At 41.8% G+C, this 13,687-nt stretch overlaps 1 protein-coding gene across 1 annotated transcript; it reads right to left on the reverse strand.

Annotated features, from left to right (window-relative positions):
• Window positions 1–1,157: 1,157 nt before the first annotated feature.
• GJB2 (gap junction protein beta 2) lies at window positions 1,158–8,028 on the reverse strand. Its single transcript, XM_079138557.1, has 2 exons — window positions 7,635–8,028; window positions 1,158–4,183 (listed from the first exon to the last, which is right to left on the reverse strand). Exon 2 carries the CDS (start codon window positions 4,159–4,161, stop codon window positions 3,481–3,483), a length of 681 nt encoding a protein of 226 aa, XP_078994683.1. The 5' UTR covers window positions 4,162–4,183; window positions 7,635–8,028; the 3' UTR covers window positions 1,158–3,480.
• Between the last annotated feature and the right edge of the window lie 5,659 nt (window positions 8,029–13,687).

Genomic DNA, 13,687 nt, shown 5'->3' on the forward strand with positions numbered 1-13,687 from the left:
TTTTGTTTTGTTCAAAGTTATAGTGCCTAATATTTCTTGTCACTTAGTGTGCAATATGTATCACCTGAGGAAATGAATCATTAGCCATATATGGGAATGGAATAGAATGTCTCATGAAGTTGAGAATGTCCCCTGAAACCTATCAACATTAGGAAAGATGGGCCAGGGAAGGACTTCTATGGTGTCAGTCCAATCCATCTCCTTTGTATGGTAGGATGGGTTGCTGTTGACTTTTGAACTTGATATTTTACCTCCCTGAGCTGCACCTTCCTGATCCATCCCAATAATATAGTTGTCATTACCTTATCTCTTTTTCTGTTGCTCTATCTGTACTGTCATTCTTCCCCCATGCTGATGTGGCTGGTCTCTCCTACCCCTGCTTCATATTTTTTTCTTCAGACTTTGTGTAAATGTGTATTTTTTTTTTAAGCTTCCAAGTGATAAAACTTGGCTAGAGTTCTTCCTATCTAAAATACCATCCATCATCTCTCCAGTTTGGGATTTATCAAGTGCAAAAGAGAAGACAATATATCTTACTTAGTGCCATCCTAGTGAAGGGTTTTTACATAAGTTTCTCATTTGACTTCCACTAAATTTGGGATATCTTCAGGAAACCCATTTTAAGATGAGGAAACTGAGGTTGGGGTAAGTAAATGAGCTCCTATCTACACTTTGAACCTCTCAGAATTTGCTGGCTGGTTTCTGGTGGATCACTTGGTCAGGGACAATGAGCAGAGCAGCTCCGGCCATGGTCCTCTATAGAACACACCATTGATCCTCTGAGTGGACCTGATTCACTCAGCAGTTGTGGCCTGTCTTTGAAGGTGTACATCTATGAAGAATTGTTTGACACTGTGTTCTCCTTAGGTAATGAATCTCATGCAGGTAAAGTTGGTCACTTGGCTATACCCACTGCTCATAAACAACCAGAGCTCATACATACTGAGGGCTTGGCTGGCAGGAGACCCTTCTGAACAGGTTTTTTTTCTTCCCCATAAAAATTGCTAATCATTGATTTGAGATACAGATTTGGGATTATCACTTTCAGAATTCAAGCTTTAATTTTCAGGCATGTATCCAAACCTCTTTATCAGTTCTTTAAAATGGGCAGTAGTGGTCTGTAATTATTTGGGCCCTGTCTTTTAATGCCTTGAGAGTAATAATCTTCATAGTTTGTAGGAGTGAAACTAGCTATTTAAAAAGTTGTTATTATAACAGCCTATGTGCAGGACACCTTAGAAAGCAGGTAGGGATGATGAACCTCTTTTCTAATACCTAGGTGGGAAGTGGGCTTTTTATCCTTTTAAATCCATTTTTAAAATGTATGATACTCTATAAAATACTCAATTATTGATGTGTGAAATGCTTTGAAGCCCTTGGACAGAAAGCTTATACCTTGAAGTTCCGGACACAGGCATTGGTGGCCATCTGGGGAGAGCTGCATACATAGTCATGCTGACACAGGCTGGTCTGGCAGGTGTATTCCCCATGGGGCGACCACCAAGAAACACAAAACAGTTTCTAAACCAGCTTTGGTTACATACTAATAGAAAGATATTTCCATGGAAAAGATACCTTAGAAGATTTTTTATTATACCTCAGCAAGTTTTTCTCAGGAATAAGTTTAACTTTTTTTAACTTGAATTTTATATATGGAGGATTTTTAAAATGTCAGTTTTGTGATTCATCTAGGAACCAAACTGATCATGTAACCCCAGTTTAGTATTCTCTAACCTGTTTCTAATCTTCACATTGTACCTTCTTAGGATAGATGGTACTGGTCAAAATCTGTGAGAGATGGCATGGGTTTGGGCAGAAATAATCTTTTTCTCCCTTTCTTACCAACATTTTTTTTTTTTTAAGTCACAAAGGCTTTTCTATAACTGGAGAAGAATCGCAGAACAGTGGGAAGATATAATCTGTTAATATACTCATGGAGGAGTTATAGAATATAAAATAAAAATGTACTTATACAAAATAGCTATATAATAAGTTAAAATTTGCTATTTTTACAACAACTTTTAGATTTTAAAGAATTAGTATATGGATTATATTTTAACATTTTAAGTGATATTTGAGACTTTACAAAAGTATTTCAGTAACAAGCATGTAATGAAAGCTATTATTTATTATTACAAAATGGTCTTACAATGCTGTTTTTTGACAACATGAAAATGTTTCCCTCATTGAAGTATGCTGACTACTATTTTTTGGAAACATCAAGCATAACGGTAATATCAGGATTCAATTTGTCCTACTAAACTTACATATTGATCTAAACCCTACTTTCTATTTTTATAAAAGTCTATTAATTCTATTTTCACTTAAAAAACTGGATGCTGAAGAGAACAATAAACAAATGTTTGAAGTAGAAAAAACTCATTTTTAGTCAACAGAGTTTAGAATCTACTCTTTCCATTGGTTCTTTGAAAACAGTAAATCCCCCTGTCCCTCCACCCCCTTTTTTCTGCACTGTTAAATTGTACTGTGGCAAAATAATTCTGGCGCGACCTCTTTAAGTCAGTATCCTTTTGAGGTTGGCTACCATGTACCACAGTAATGGAGAAGGTAAATGTCAGAGGGGAAGAGAGGATGTTGAGTCAGTCTCATAGCAAGTAGCATCTGGTGGTACCTCCAGTCTGTACTTCTTATGCAAAACTAAATTTCAATTTTTGAAAAGAGGTCATCTGCTATCATACACCATAATAAGAACTTTTAGTTTGTCTTGAGAGAGGCTGCAACACTGTTGTGTATGACATAATATTAATACAGCAGGCTGCCTCTCAGCAGAACTGCAAATTACTCATAACCGAAAGGCCATTTTAAAAAATTGAATTGTAGGATCTAATTACACACCATTTACATATCACAATCAGAGTCTTTGAAATAGGAGGAACATATAATGGTTTCCAAAACATCAAAAGAACCTATGTTATTTTAAAGTCTTCATTTAAAAAAAGTACAACAGAGCTTGAAACATTAGATAATTTTGTCCATTGTTACAGATTAAAACTTCTGAAGCAAATAAAAGAACCCTGATTTTCTATGTTCACCTTTAATTGGGGAAAATTTGGCAAAAGTATTAAGAAGAAAGCACTTGAACTTTCTCAGCATTTCTTTTATAACCTGGGTCTTTCTCTCTCCTGTCCTCAAAGAAAAAGAAACAAGTACCAGGATCCTTTGTTTCAAATATGAAAGTAGCTTACAGGAATAACCCCTATCAACACAGGGTCTCAATGCAACTAACTTTAGTAAAAATTAATATAGGCATAGAGTTAGGCCTTTATTTTGGAGCTTTGGGAGGGTGGAGCCCCAGAGGCATCTGGAGTTTCATGTGAGGCCTTCTGGAGAGGGGGTCTAATGGTTGCATTTAAGATGGGAATCTTTGTCTTGGGAAATGCTGGTGACTGAACCTTGACAGCTAAGCACAGGTTGCTTCATCCTTTTATGCAATCTTTTTTCCCATAGCTGGGCAATGTGTTAAACTGGTTTTCTGGACTTCCCTGAGCAATATCTAATGAGCAAATAACACAATTCTGTGACATTCAGCAGGATGCATATTCCAGACACTGCAATCATGAACACTGTAAAGACAGTCTTTTCTGTGGGTCTGGAAATAAAGCAGTCCACTGTATTGGGACAAGGCCAGGCATTACATTTCACCAGACGCTGCATGAAGAAGCCATTGTACATGATGTAAAAGACGTACATGAAGACAGCTTCAAAGATGACCCGGAAGAAGATGCTGCTGGTGTAGGTCCACCACAGGGACCCTTCAATACGAACCTTCTGGGTTTTGATCTCTTCAATGTCCTTATATTCATTCTTCATCTCTCCCTTCATGAACTTCCTTTTCTTCTCATGTCTCCGGTAGGCCACATGCATGGCCACCAGGAGTGCTGGCGTGGACACAAAGATCAGCTGCAGTGCCCATAGCCGGATGTGAGAGATGGGGAAGTGGTGGTCATAGCAAACATTTTTGCAGCCAGGCTGGAGGGTGTTGCAAATAAAATCGGCTTGCTCGTCTCCCCATACCTCCTTGGCAGCCACCACAAGGATCATTATGCGAAAAATGAAGAGGACAGTGAGCCAGATTTTACCAATACTGGTGGAGTGTTTATTGACACCCCCCAGGATAGTTTGTAGTGTACCCCAATCCATCCTGTCTTCTGGGAGGTTGCTGCTGGAAAAGAAAAATGAACATGACATAAAAATCACTAGTCTGGATAGAACTGGGCAATTTCTCTGGGTCCGGGAAAGTAAGTACTTTTAAATCTCGTCCTGAGCACTGATTCTTACATAACCTCCTTCAAAATGGTGACAGAAAAACCAATGTGGTTTGCTACAGGACTAAATATACAGCCCCAAAACCATCTTGAACAAGTTTCTATATGTTATCTGATAATGAGTTGCTTGTTTGCTTGAGTAACTCACCCAATCTTTGGTATATAATATCTGGGGTGTGGGGTGCACCAATGCAAAGTACTTGTTAGCTTAAAGGTGCAAATGAGTTCTGACCAAATCTAATGAGTCTTCTATAGATTCTCCTTGGGTCTTCCCAACTCCACCCTAGTTACTCAGGGTTCAATAGCTGGATCCATTGGTAGCACCAAGTTTTGGACTGTACCGGTGGAACTGACCCTAGTTTTGACCAACCTTACCTTAAAGGCTGAGAGGTCAAATTAAGGTGATATAATTTATGGAAGTCCACCTAATCCAGTGTTGTATCAATTTTTCCTGTAGAGCCCCTTTACTTAAAATATTTCAGTTCATTTTCACAGACTTGGGATGTAGCAGTGAGATGGTTATTACAAATGGTTATGTTACATTTGACACCCCCCTACACAAAGTTAACATTTCACCAAGAGCTTTGCTTCTTTCTTCTATATGCAGAAGAGTAGGGATGAATGGTCTCTTTAAGTAGAAAAGTCACTCTGTGCATAGATTTTTGTGTACAGGTTGGTGGCCTCACTGTCACATTGGGACTGACTGGTTAGTACTCAGTATCTGTTTAGATAAATGTTGTAACTGAGCATTGTTATTGTGGGTTAAGGTTAGAAGTATTTATAAAAGAGACATATTATGAAAAATGAGAGAGAATTCAACCAGTGCTTCCCCATAGCTGGTCCAATGAAGCTTATCACTGTTGTAGTTTAGAACCAAAAATTTGCTGGGGTAACATACTCCTTACTGAAAGCAGGTGTGCAAGGGCCCATGGATAATCTTCCATGAGCCAGAGGCCTTCTGTTTCATCCCAGGATATGAACTGTCTTCATTGATTCATAGCTACACCCCATCTGTCACAATCAACCTCTCTTCTAAACAAGATTCCATCCTCTTCACGGTCCTCATGAGTCACCTGTTTTCCACCCCTTCTAAGCTGTAATGAATCCTTCTTCTCTTACTTAAAGGTATCCTGCTCTCCTGATTTTAGGCAAGTTGCATCCTGTTTCCCAATGGACTCTCGAGGCAGACTCATACTGAATGTCTCTCATTACCCACAGTTGCTGCTGTGGGACACCAAGGTCTGACTGAGCCCATTCAATGCCACTTTGATCAGGAGGCAGGAGAGCCATGGGTAAGAAAGTTAAGTCAGACTGAAACATACTAGTAAAACATTTAGCCCCATTCAGTTGGAAAGAAGAAATGCCACTGGGAAAAAAAAAAAATAGTGATTTGGTTCAGGTTCAGCCCTGACCCACTTAAATCCAGACTGTCAGAGAGGCCCTTAGGTGAGTCAGTTGTCCTTTGAAAAGTGCCACAGTTCAATCTAATACTGTCTTCAACAGGGAAACCACTGAAAGAAATGGCATTCAGATTTTAACAAAACCATCTCATGGAATTAGACCTTCCAGTTTTTCATGGGCACTCACTAAAAGGAAAACAGGACACTCCTTGAAATAAACCTTCATATACCTGGTCAAAAATACAGAGGTGGAGGTGGTGTTGGACTTTATACTTGGCCCTCCTCTATGGCATCAAACACAGATCCTGTACATTTCTATAGACCAGTCTAGTCGCCCTCAGATGAGAAAAATACAGTTCCAAGTAAACTCTATCTTGCTGTTCTTTTAAAGCCAAAGTTATAGTTGCTTGTTTTTTGAGTATTACTATCTTGACCAGGCTGGTTTCCAACTCCTGGGCTCAAGTGATCCTTCGGCCTCAGCCTTTCAAGTAGCTGGGACTACAGGTGTGTGCCATCACACCCATCTTACTGCTATGTACTTTAAAGGCCCTTTCAAGAAGAGGAGTACGTTAAAATTTGAGCCCCCAATGGGATAAGAATAATAAGGTAAGATGGACTAAGAAAGCAGGGTGAAGTTATTCTTAACACACAAGTTTGTCACAGAGCTGCTCTCCTGGCCTGCTAACCTGGGCAGTCACATGCAGGTTCCTACTTGGCCCAGGTTACCCGGCAATTGCTTGGAACATTGCCAGAGTGCGAGTTGAGGGGTTGGTTCACTTCTTTAGGGAAGGCACTAGGTGAATCATCCAGTTCCAGAAAAGGAACAAGGAGTTCTTTGCCCCTTAACTCCCTACTCCTAACCTGGCTGGTGGTCTACCTGATGGAGCTGTCCCTACACAGCTCCCCACCTTCTCACCAGTGTCTTCAATTGTGACTGACTTAACGCCAGTTTTAAAATAGGCTCAAAGGGCAAATGGGGACATGGCTGTCTCATACATCTCAAGACAGTCCCAGGTAAATGGTCCTAGAGTCCAGCTCTCGGGAATCTGGAAAATGCTCACTGGTCCGGCTTATTCTCCACCTCCAGTGAGGGGCTACCGAAGGACAGATGCAAGCATCCTAAAAGGACATATTTCTCAGCTGCACGCCACCTCCTCTGAGAGTAAGTGTCCTGTGAGTTTTCCTTCCAGTTAGAGAACTGCGCCTGGAAGCAAACGCTCTTTAAGTGTTACAGAAGAAGAAAAGCAACCAAAATCCTGACCTATGTTTAGCCTCGGGTCGCCCCTCTCCCAGTAGCTGTATTAGGTGCGAGGTCTAGACAACCGCCCGGATTTCACCCCACACTTTCTTTGCAGACGACCGTGAGGAGGTTATGGTCAGTTTGTTCCGGTGGAGGCTTCCTGCTTAACAAACGAACGTGAGTTTTCTTTCTAAGCTTTCGGTTAATTTAAAACTTTTGGTGGTGACAGATAAAGTAGCCAGGAGACTGTGGGGAAATTAGCCCCAAGTAATATCGGCAACAGCTGCCACCATAACTCTCCGGTCGGCCTCATCTCGTTTTCTTCCCCTGCCCCGCGCACCACGCGCCGAACCCCATTTCTAAGTCCGGGGTTGTGCCACTGCGTCCCTTTCCCCAGCGCGCCACGCCAAATCCAGCCCAAGCAGCCCCATTCGACTTCCAGAGTTTGGCCCCTGACAGTCTTCCCCAGAAATGTGCTCTTGCCACCTGCCTCCAGCCCCCGGTCAGCGGTCACAACTCCCTGCCAAGAACGCCTCGCCAGACCCCAGTGGCCCCGGGACCTCTGCGGTCGGCCATGCCCGCTTAGTTCCCCGGCGGTCCCAAAGTCCCTCCCCGCGCTGAGTTTCCCGGCCAAGACCGCCCCCGGGCATCGCGGGTCCGGCGCCCGGCGTACAGCTGTGAGCCGGGTTCACTGGCCCGCAGCCTCACCTGTGTAGGGAGAGATCTTGCGGCGGGGCCCAGCGGGCGGCGAGGGGTCTCGGGCACCAGCTGGGGCACTACCTCGGGTCTGGGACTAGTCCTGGGCGGGGGCCGCCTCCGCGCTCGCAGCAGGCCGGAGCGCAGCCGACTGGCTCCGAGTGGAGAGAGCGGAGCGCGCCGGGCGCTGCGGGTCTTCAACACCTGTCTCCTGTAGCGCCGCCTTTTAACCGCACCCCACACCCCGCCTCTTCCCCGGAGCTACCGAGAAAGTTACGGAGGGGGCGGCTCCTTGCAGCCCGGCCACCCCCAGAGCCGCGGGCGGGGCACCCCGGGCCTCTCCGGCCCCTGAAGTTTCCCGGGCCCCTGAATCCCTAGAGCCCATCAAAGCTTCCGAGCCTCCGGAGACCCCTTGTGACCCCCTAGAGCTCCCCTAGAGTCCAGAGATCCCCAATGCCCTATTTCCCGCCCCTCAGTCCCTGAGCGGGCAGGGAGGAGCCAGCTAAGGTTAGCGTCTCCACCTACGAGGACGCAAAGCCCCAGGTCCCAGCTCTTGCGTTTGGGGTAGGAGGTGAATTTGAAGAGTAGTTCCCTTGCTATTGTTATTTCTTCTCCGACTAGTTCAAGACTACTATTGCATTTGAAGTTCTGTTTTTTATTATTTATTTATTCATTCATTTAAACAGGCGTTCCAACGATATGAAGATTTATTTCAAAGTTCTGGGGTTCCAGTGCTTTCGAGACTCTTACATAGGGGAACCACAGAGCAGGGCGCAGGGCCTCTGGAATTTGGGTTCAGGGCTAGCGAGGTCGGGGTGCCACCAGTGCTGGCGAAATTTCTACTTCTATTTCTCTGAATTCCAGATTTAATTCGATCACTTTGAAGGATGTGCCAAGGGCTAAAAAAGGTGTGTATGGAGGTGACAAATCTTGCTTCTTTTTGCCAAGGCTGGCCACAGCGTATCTGCCTGCTTGGAAGGAGTTGTCTGGCCATCTGCGGAGGGTACTCAGGGCCAGACCCTGCCAGCCTCATCCTCTTTCCCCAGTTGGGAAACTGCGAGGAAGTTACTTTTTTTGGGGGGAGGGGGGGTTGCCCAGATTATTCAGAAAGGAAAGAGCACGGACGAAGTCTGCCAACCCCTTTCTTCCCTCCCATACTGCTAGAACGGGTACTGATAGGATTTCTGGAGAAGACTCTGGGCAGTATGTCCCGCACAGTAGAGATCTTTCTCCGTGAAACTTGATGCCACATTATGAGGTCTCAGTATTGGGTATTTGGTTGGGCATTTTGATGTCTTGAGATGCTAGTGACAGGAAGTACGATGAGAAATTAAAATGTGAGGAGCAGGCTGCGTTTGGGGACACCGTGTCCAGTCTTCTCCCGCTCCTTTCTTCATGATTCCTGCTGAGCAACCAGTTCTCAGGTGCAGATTGCGCATTCTCACGCAGGGTTTTCTCAGGTCAGTTTTACCTGAAGTGAGGATGATTCATCCTGACAAGGCAGAAATGGATTTCCCATGATTACCATAGTTTGTGTGAAGGTATTGACTTTTCCTTGCAAGGCTGGCGCCCTATAGGCCATAAGCCAACATCTGCCTTTTTGCATAGGTGAACGTGGCTTCTACTTCATCTTCTAGTTCTAAGTCTTAGTCTAAGAGGGAGTGTCTGTTCGTGAAGAGACAAAACCTCAGGAGCTGCCCAAAGCCTTACCATTAGATAGAAGTGCTGAATCAGCTTGTGAGAAATTAGGCCAGTCGGGTGTGGGCAACTTCCTTGGCCTGAGCACATCATAGGGTTGAGAGTTCTTGGGGTGGAGTTGTTGGTCAGTGGGCTCTCCCTTTAGTTTCTCAGGGGCACGTGCTGTTTAGGAGTCTGTTGATATCCTGGTTGGGTTAGAATGAAGGAAAGCTCTAGAATCAGTCTAGAGATTGCAAACTGATACATTTTCCCCCTAAGAGAATTTTCGTTTTAGGCTTTAGTGCTCATATCACAATTATAGGTTCAACTTTTCCTTGTGTTCCTTGACTTGGTTCTCTAAATTTGAATAATGGCTTGTATTGTTGGCTAATTATCACTCCATATTTTGGGATTTATAGTTTAAACTCCTGCAGCTCTGAAGTCTTCACTTACAATTCAGCACTTGATTTTATTCTGTTTTCCAGGTTTCTCTTATTTTTCTTTGTGTTGGTATTTTCTTCCCAAGTAACTTCATAGTTCTTCTAGGGTAGGAAATTGTGTGTGTGAGTGTGTGTGTGTGTGTGTGTGTGTGTGTTCCTTAGTAGGGGAAAAGAAAGAGAAGAGGTGACATGAAAAAAGACTGGGAAAAAGTCTGGATATTTGAAATTATCTCCAAATGAACTTAGTCACGTACCCAGTTAGCAGATCGCACTACAAATTAATATTTAAAAAAATAAATCCTGTAGTCATTTTGTAAATAGGACAGTCATACTGCTGCATTTTTTTCTGTTAAAAGTATTACTTTGGTAAATGTAAGCATTGGAAATAAACCATAATTTTCTCATCCCTTTTTCATCTTTGAACACTCTAGTCCTAGAGGAGCTCAGTCCCAGTTGACCTTTCTCCACCCAAGCCCTTCCTACTCCATAGTGAGATCAGTAGAGCTCCAGACATACTTGCTGCTGACCAGCTCAACTTTAACTCATTAACAGGTAGGGATTAACCAGATAGAGAATAGTTTTTGGCTTGACTTTAAGCAAAGAACGCTGACATCTCCCAGTTTGATTTTGAATGAACTAATAGGATGGGCAATGGCCAGGGGAGAATAGGGACCTGTGGAGTAACTATTGATGATTAACTAGTGAGGATTTGTGACAGCCACACCTTGTCACATCAAAGGAAAATGAATGCTAATTTTAATATGTTACTACCAAGTAGGTAAATCCCAGGTGATTATGATTGAACTGAACTTTTATGCAGATGTTGCAAATAATGCACTTGTAAGGTTATAAGGTGAAGATTTTAGCTGTTCATATTTTAATTTGACAGGTGTTTTAAAATAAACCCAAAAGAAAGTACTGGTTGTTGTGCAAGAAATCAGTACAAGATAAATTATATTTCTTGACATTTTGATGAATGATTACTTGCCAGCTGCCTGCTGGTGCAACCTTCTGAATTCCCCCCTGGGAAGGATGCTCTGAATGCACATTAAAAATGTGTCAGTTACATTTCTGACTCACAAATCATTCATAGGTGAAGGCAGAAAATGTTGCAAGACGAGAAGAGACTTGAGAGCATATAGCCCCTGCCCTACTAGTTGGCACTTTTAGGGATTCATTAGCTATAGGGCTACACCCTCTTTTCTTGACTTTGCTGATGAAATATTAGTCATATTAATAACTGGTAAAAAAGAGAAAATTCAGCCTTTCCCAAAATAGCAGTTGAAAACTGAAGAGCCTCTGGCATCCCTGGATAATTAATAACAACTTACATATGATAATGTAATTTCAATGCAGGAGTGGCTCTCCTATGATCCTTTTTAATCTCTGTAGGTGATTATTATAGGGAACACTGTTTCACTAATAATTTCTCTCTGCATCATTGAATCACACCCTCCTGATGTTTTCTGAAAATTGTAATGTCGGATTATGTAGGGGGGAAAGTCAATTGTTAACATTGAAAGGGTAAAAAGAGAATAAGATTTTAGACTTCACTAATTCAATTGTTCTCTTTCAAATTAAAGACATCTCATTTAAAATTGCTACTTTTACGATGTGACAAATGGTCATAAGCATTTTTTCACTCTATTATTCCACACATAACATATTCTGGGTAAATTAAAATTGTTGCATGTGTCTCAGTTGCAAGGCAGTGGTCAAATAAGTCAATCTTAAAGGCCTTGCTGGATGAACGTAGGCTCTTACTAGCAAATATATCAGTGTAACTCTCTTACAATTATTTAAGTAGACTGTGGAGAAATTACAGAGATATTTCCAAATGTATTTGCATCAAAAACACATTTTGATCAGGCATGAATGCAGAGCTATAGCTGCTTAGGTTAACTGCTAGGAAAATTTACTTCTATTGAATATAAAAATTAAATTCTGTCAGTTATACAGTGGCTTCTCAACAGAGAAATTCTGCATCATTCACAGAGGAGCAAAAGAGATTTCTACATTCTAATTTGTATCACAGCAATATTGTAATCTATATTCTTTTGAAGAGTTTGGAGCAAGTTGGGAAAACACAATATGTACTGCTATAGAAAAAATTATAGTCATACATTTGACAAGGGACTGTTGATTACTGATTATATTATATTTGATAGATGACAGCAGCTTTGCATGAAATGCTACTCTAAAGTGTCCCAAATTTAAAATGTTTGTTTACTGAAAACCTCATTACACAGTTTTACTCCTGAGGTCCCAATTAGTGACATGTTCTGTAGCTTTGCTGGTTCTGAATATGAGAAATCTTTGGTCTTAGAATTTAGAATTGGACTATTCTGTGTTATCTATTCATTTAAACATCTTAAAGTGTTTGAGAGCCATTTCCACTTTGGCAGAAGCATTCTCTGATTTAATCTCTAAAAAAAAAAAAAAAAAGTCTGTGCCAAGGCGGGATGGGGATAGGTAGGGAGGTGGGGGAGGGTGGGGAGGATTTGCAATACCCAGAGCTCACAGTAGATGGCACTGGGAAGACTTGCCAGGAAGCTCTGTTTGGTGCACACACTTCATGGAAAATCTCCTAGTCTATTGTTGCTGATTTTGACCTCATTAAGGGGCTCTAAAATTATATTTTCTTCTTTAAAAACAAATGAAGTGAAATAGAATAGAAAATAAAGTACCAGAATGTGTTACTAAACCTGCACCTTCCCCACACCATTACTGGGGATTGAACCCAGTGGCACTCTACCACTGAGCTACATTCTCAGCCCTTTTATTTATTTATTTATTTTTAAATTGAGACAAGGTGTTTCTATGTTGTCCAGGCTGGCATTGAACTTGCAATCCTCCTGCCTCAGCCTCTGGAGTAGCTTGGATTACAGGTGATCATAACCACACCAGGTAGAGTATGTTACTGAAAGCAAAGATAACTAATGCTTCCTGAGAAGTTTATGTGTACTTTCAAACTTGTGTGTGTCCTAGATCCAGCGTAAAATGCATTTCCTACTATAGGTTACTGTTACGAAAACTCTTGAAAAGCCTCTGTTCTATTCCATTTTCAGGGCAACAAGATGTATCACCATGGGCCACAGGTGAAATTATGTTATTAGGAAGAGGAGAGACATTGGAACCCTAAGAGCAGTCTCCTTATCTAAGCTCAAGCCCAATGATTCCAGCAAACCCCTAGCTGGTGAGATGTGTTGATAGGTGGGCTGCTTAGGAATTTTTTTGCAGGTTGTGAAAGGACAATTAAGCATTGTACTTCTTTCACCAGGGTTCCTCTTTCTGATCTGAGGAGCACTAACAACATCTGGTTGTTGTTTTACGAACTAAATAAAATTATTTGTCTAAAAAGGTATGTACATAGTGCTTTGGTATCTAGTATGATCGACTGTCATGAACAAGCCATTTTAATGCATTGTGAATGTGAATAGCCAGGTGGAGAATTTTTATGTCAAAAGCATACATTGGATAATTGTGCTTTGGAAAAGAGGACTCAATAAACATAATGCTTTTTATCATCTCTTTACTGGCTTTGAAAAGAATTAGTGGTAGTATGGAATTTAGAATATTGGACCGTTTTGGTGATATGGGACTCCCAAACATGAGCTTTCTATGGGTGGAGATGGAATTGGGAAATCTGTGAAATCTTGATATTACCCTTTTAATCATCATACAGTGGGAAACATTCATTTTTTCTTATGTGCTACATGGCATTGTATGTAGACTACTAGGCTGATTGGTTTTGGAAAGACACAATCCCTGCTTAGTTTACCAAAGGCAAAAATAGACTGTTGTGGATGTAATGTAATTGAGTGACTAAATTTAGAGTATGTAACTGACACACAAAAGCACATACACATAAATGAAGGAATCTCTGAGTATAATCCAAAGCAATGGTGCCTATGTTAATTATTTATCCACAATTTGATATTTCAAAGT

Source organism: Sciurus vulgaris (assembly GCF_902686455.1).
Source record: "Sciurus vulgaris genome assembly, chromosome: 4".
NCBI lineage: Eukaryota > Metazoa > Chordata > Mammalia > Rodentia > Sciuridae > Sciurus > Sciurus vulgaris.

Coding starts and splice junctions, on each gene's coding strand:
- GJB2 (XM_079138557.1), bottom strand. CDS start 4,161: ATGGATTGGGGTACACTACAAACTATCCTGGGGGGTGTCAATAAACAC.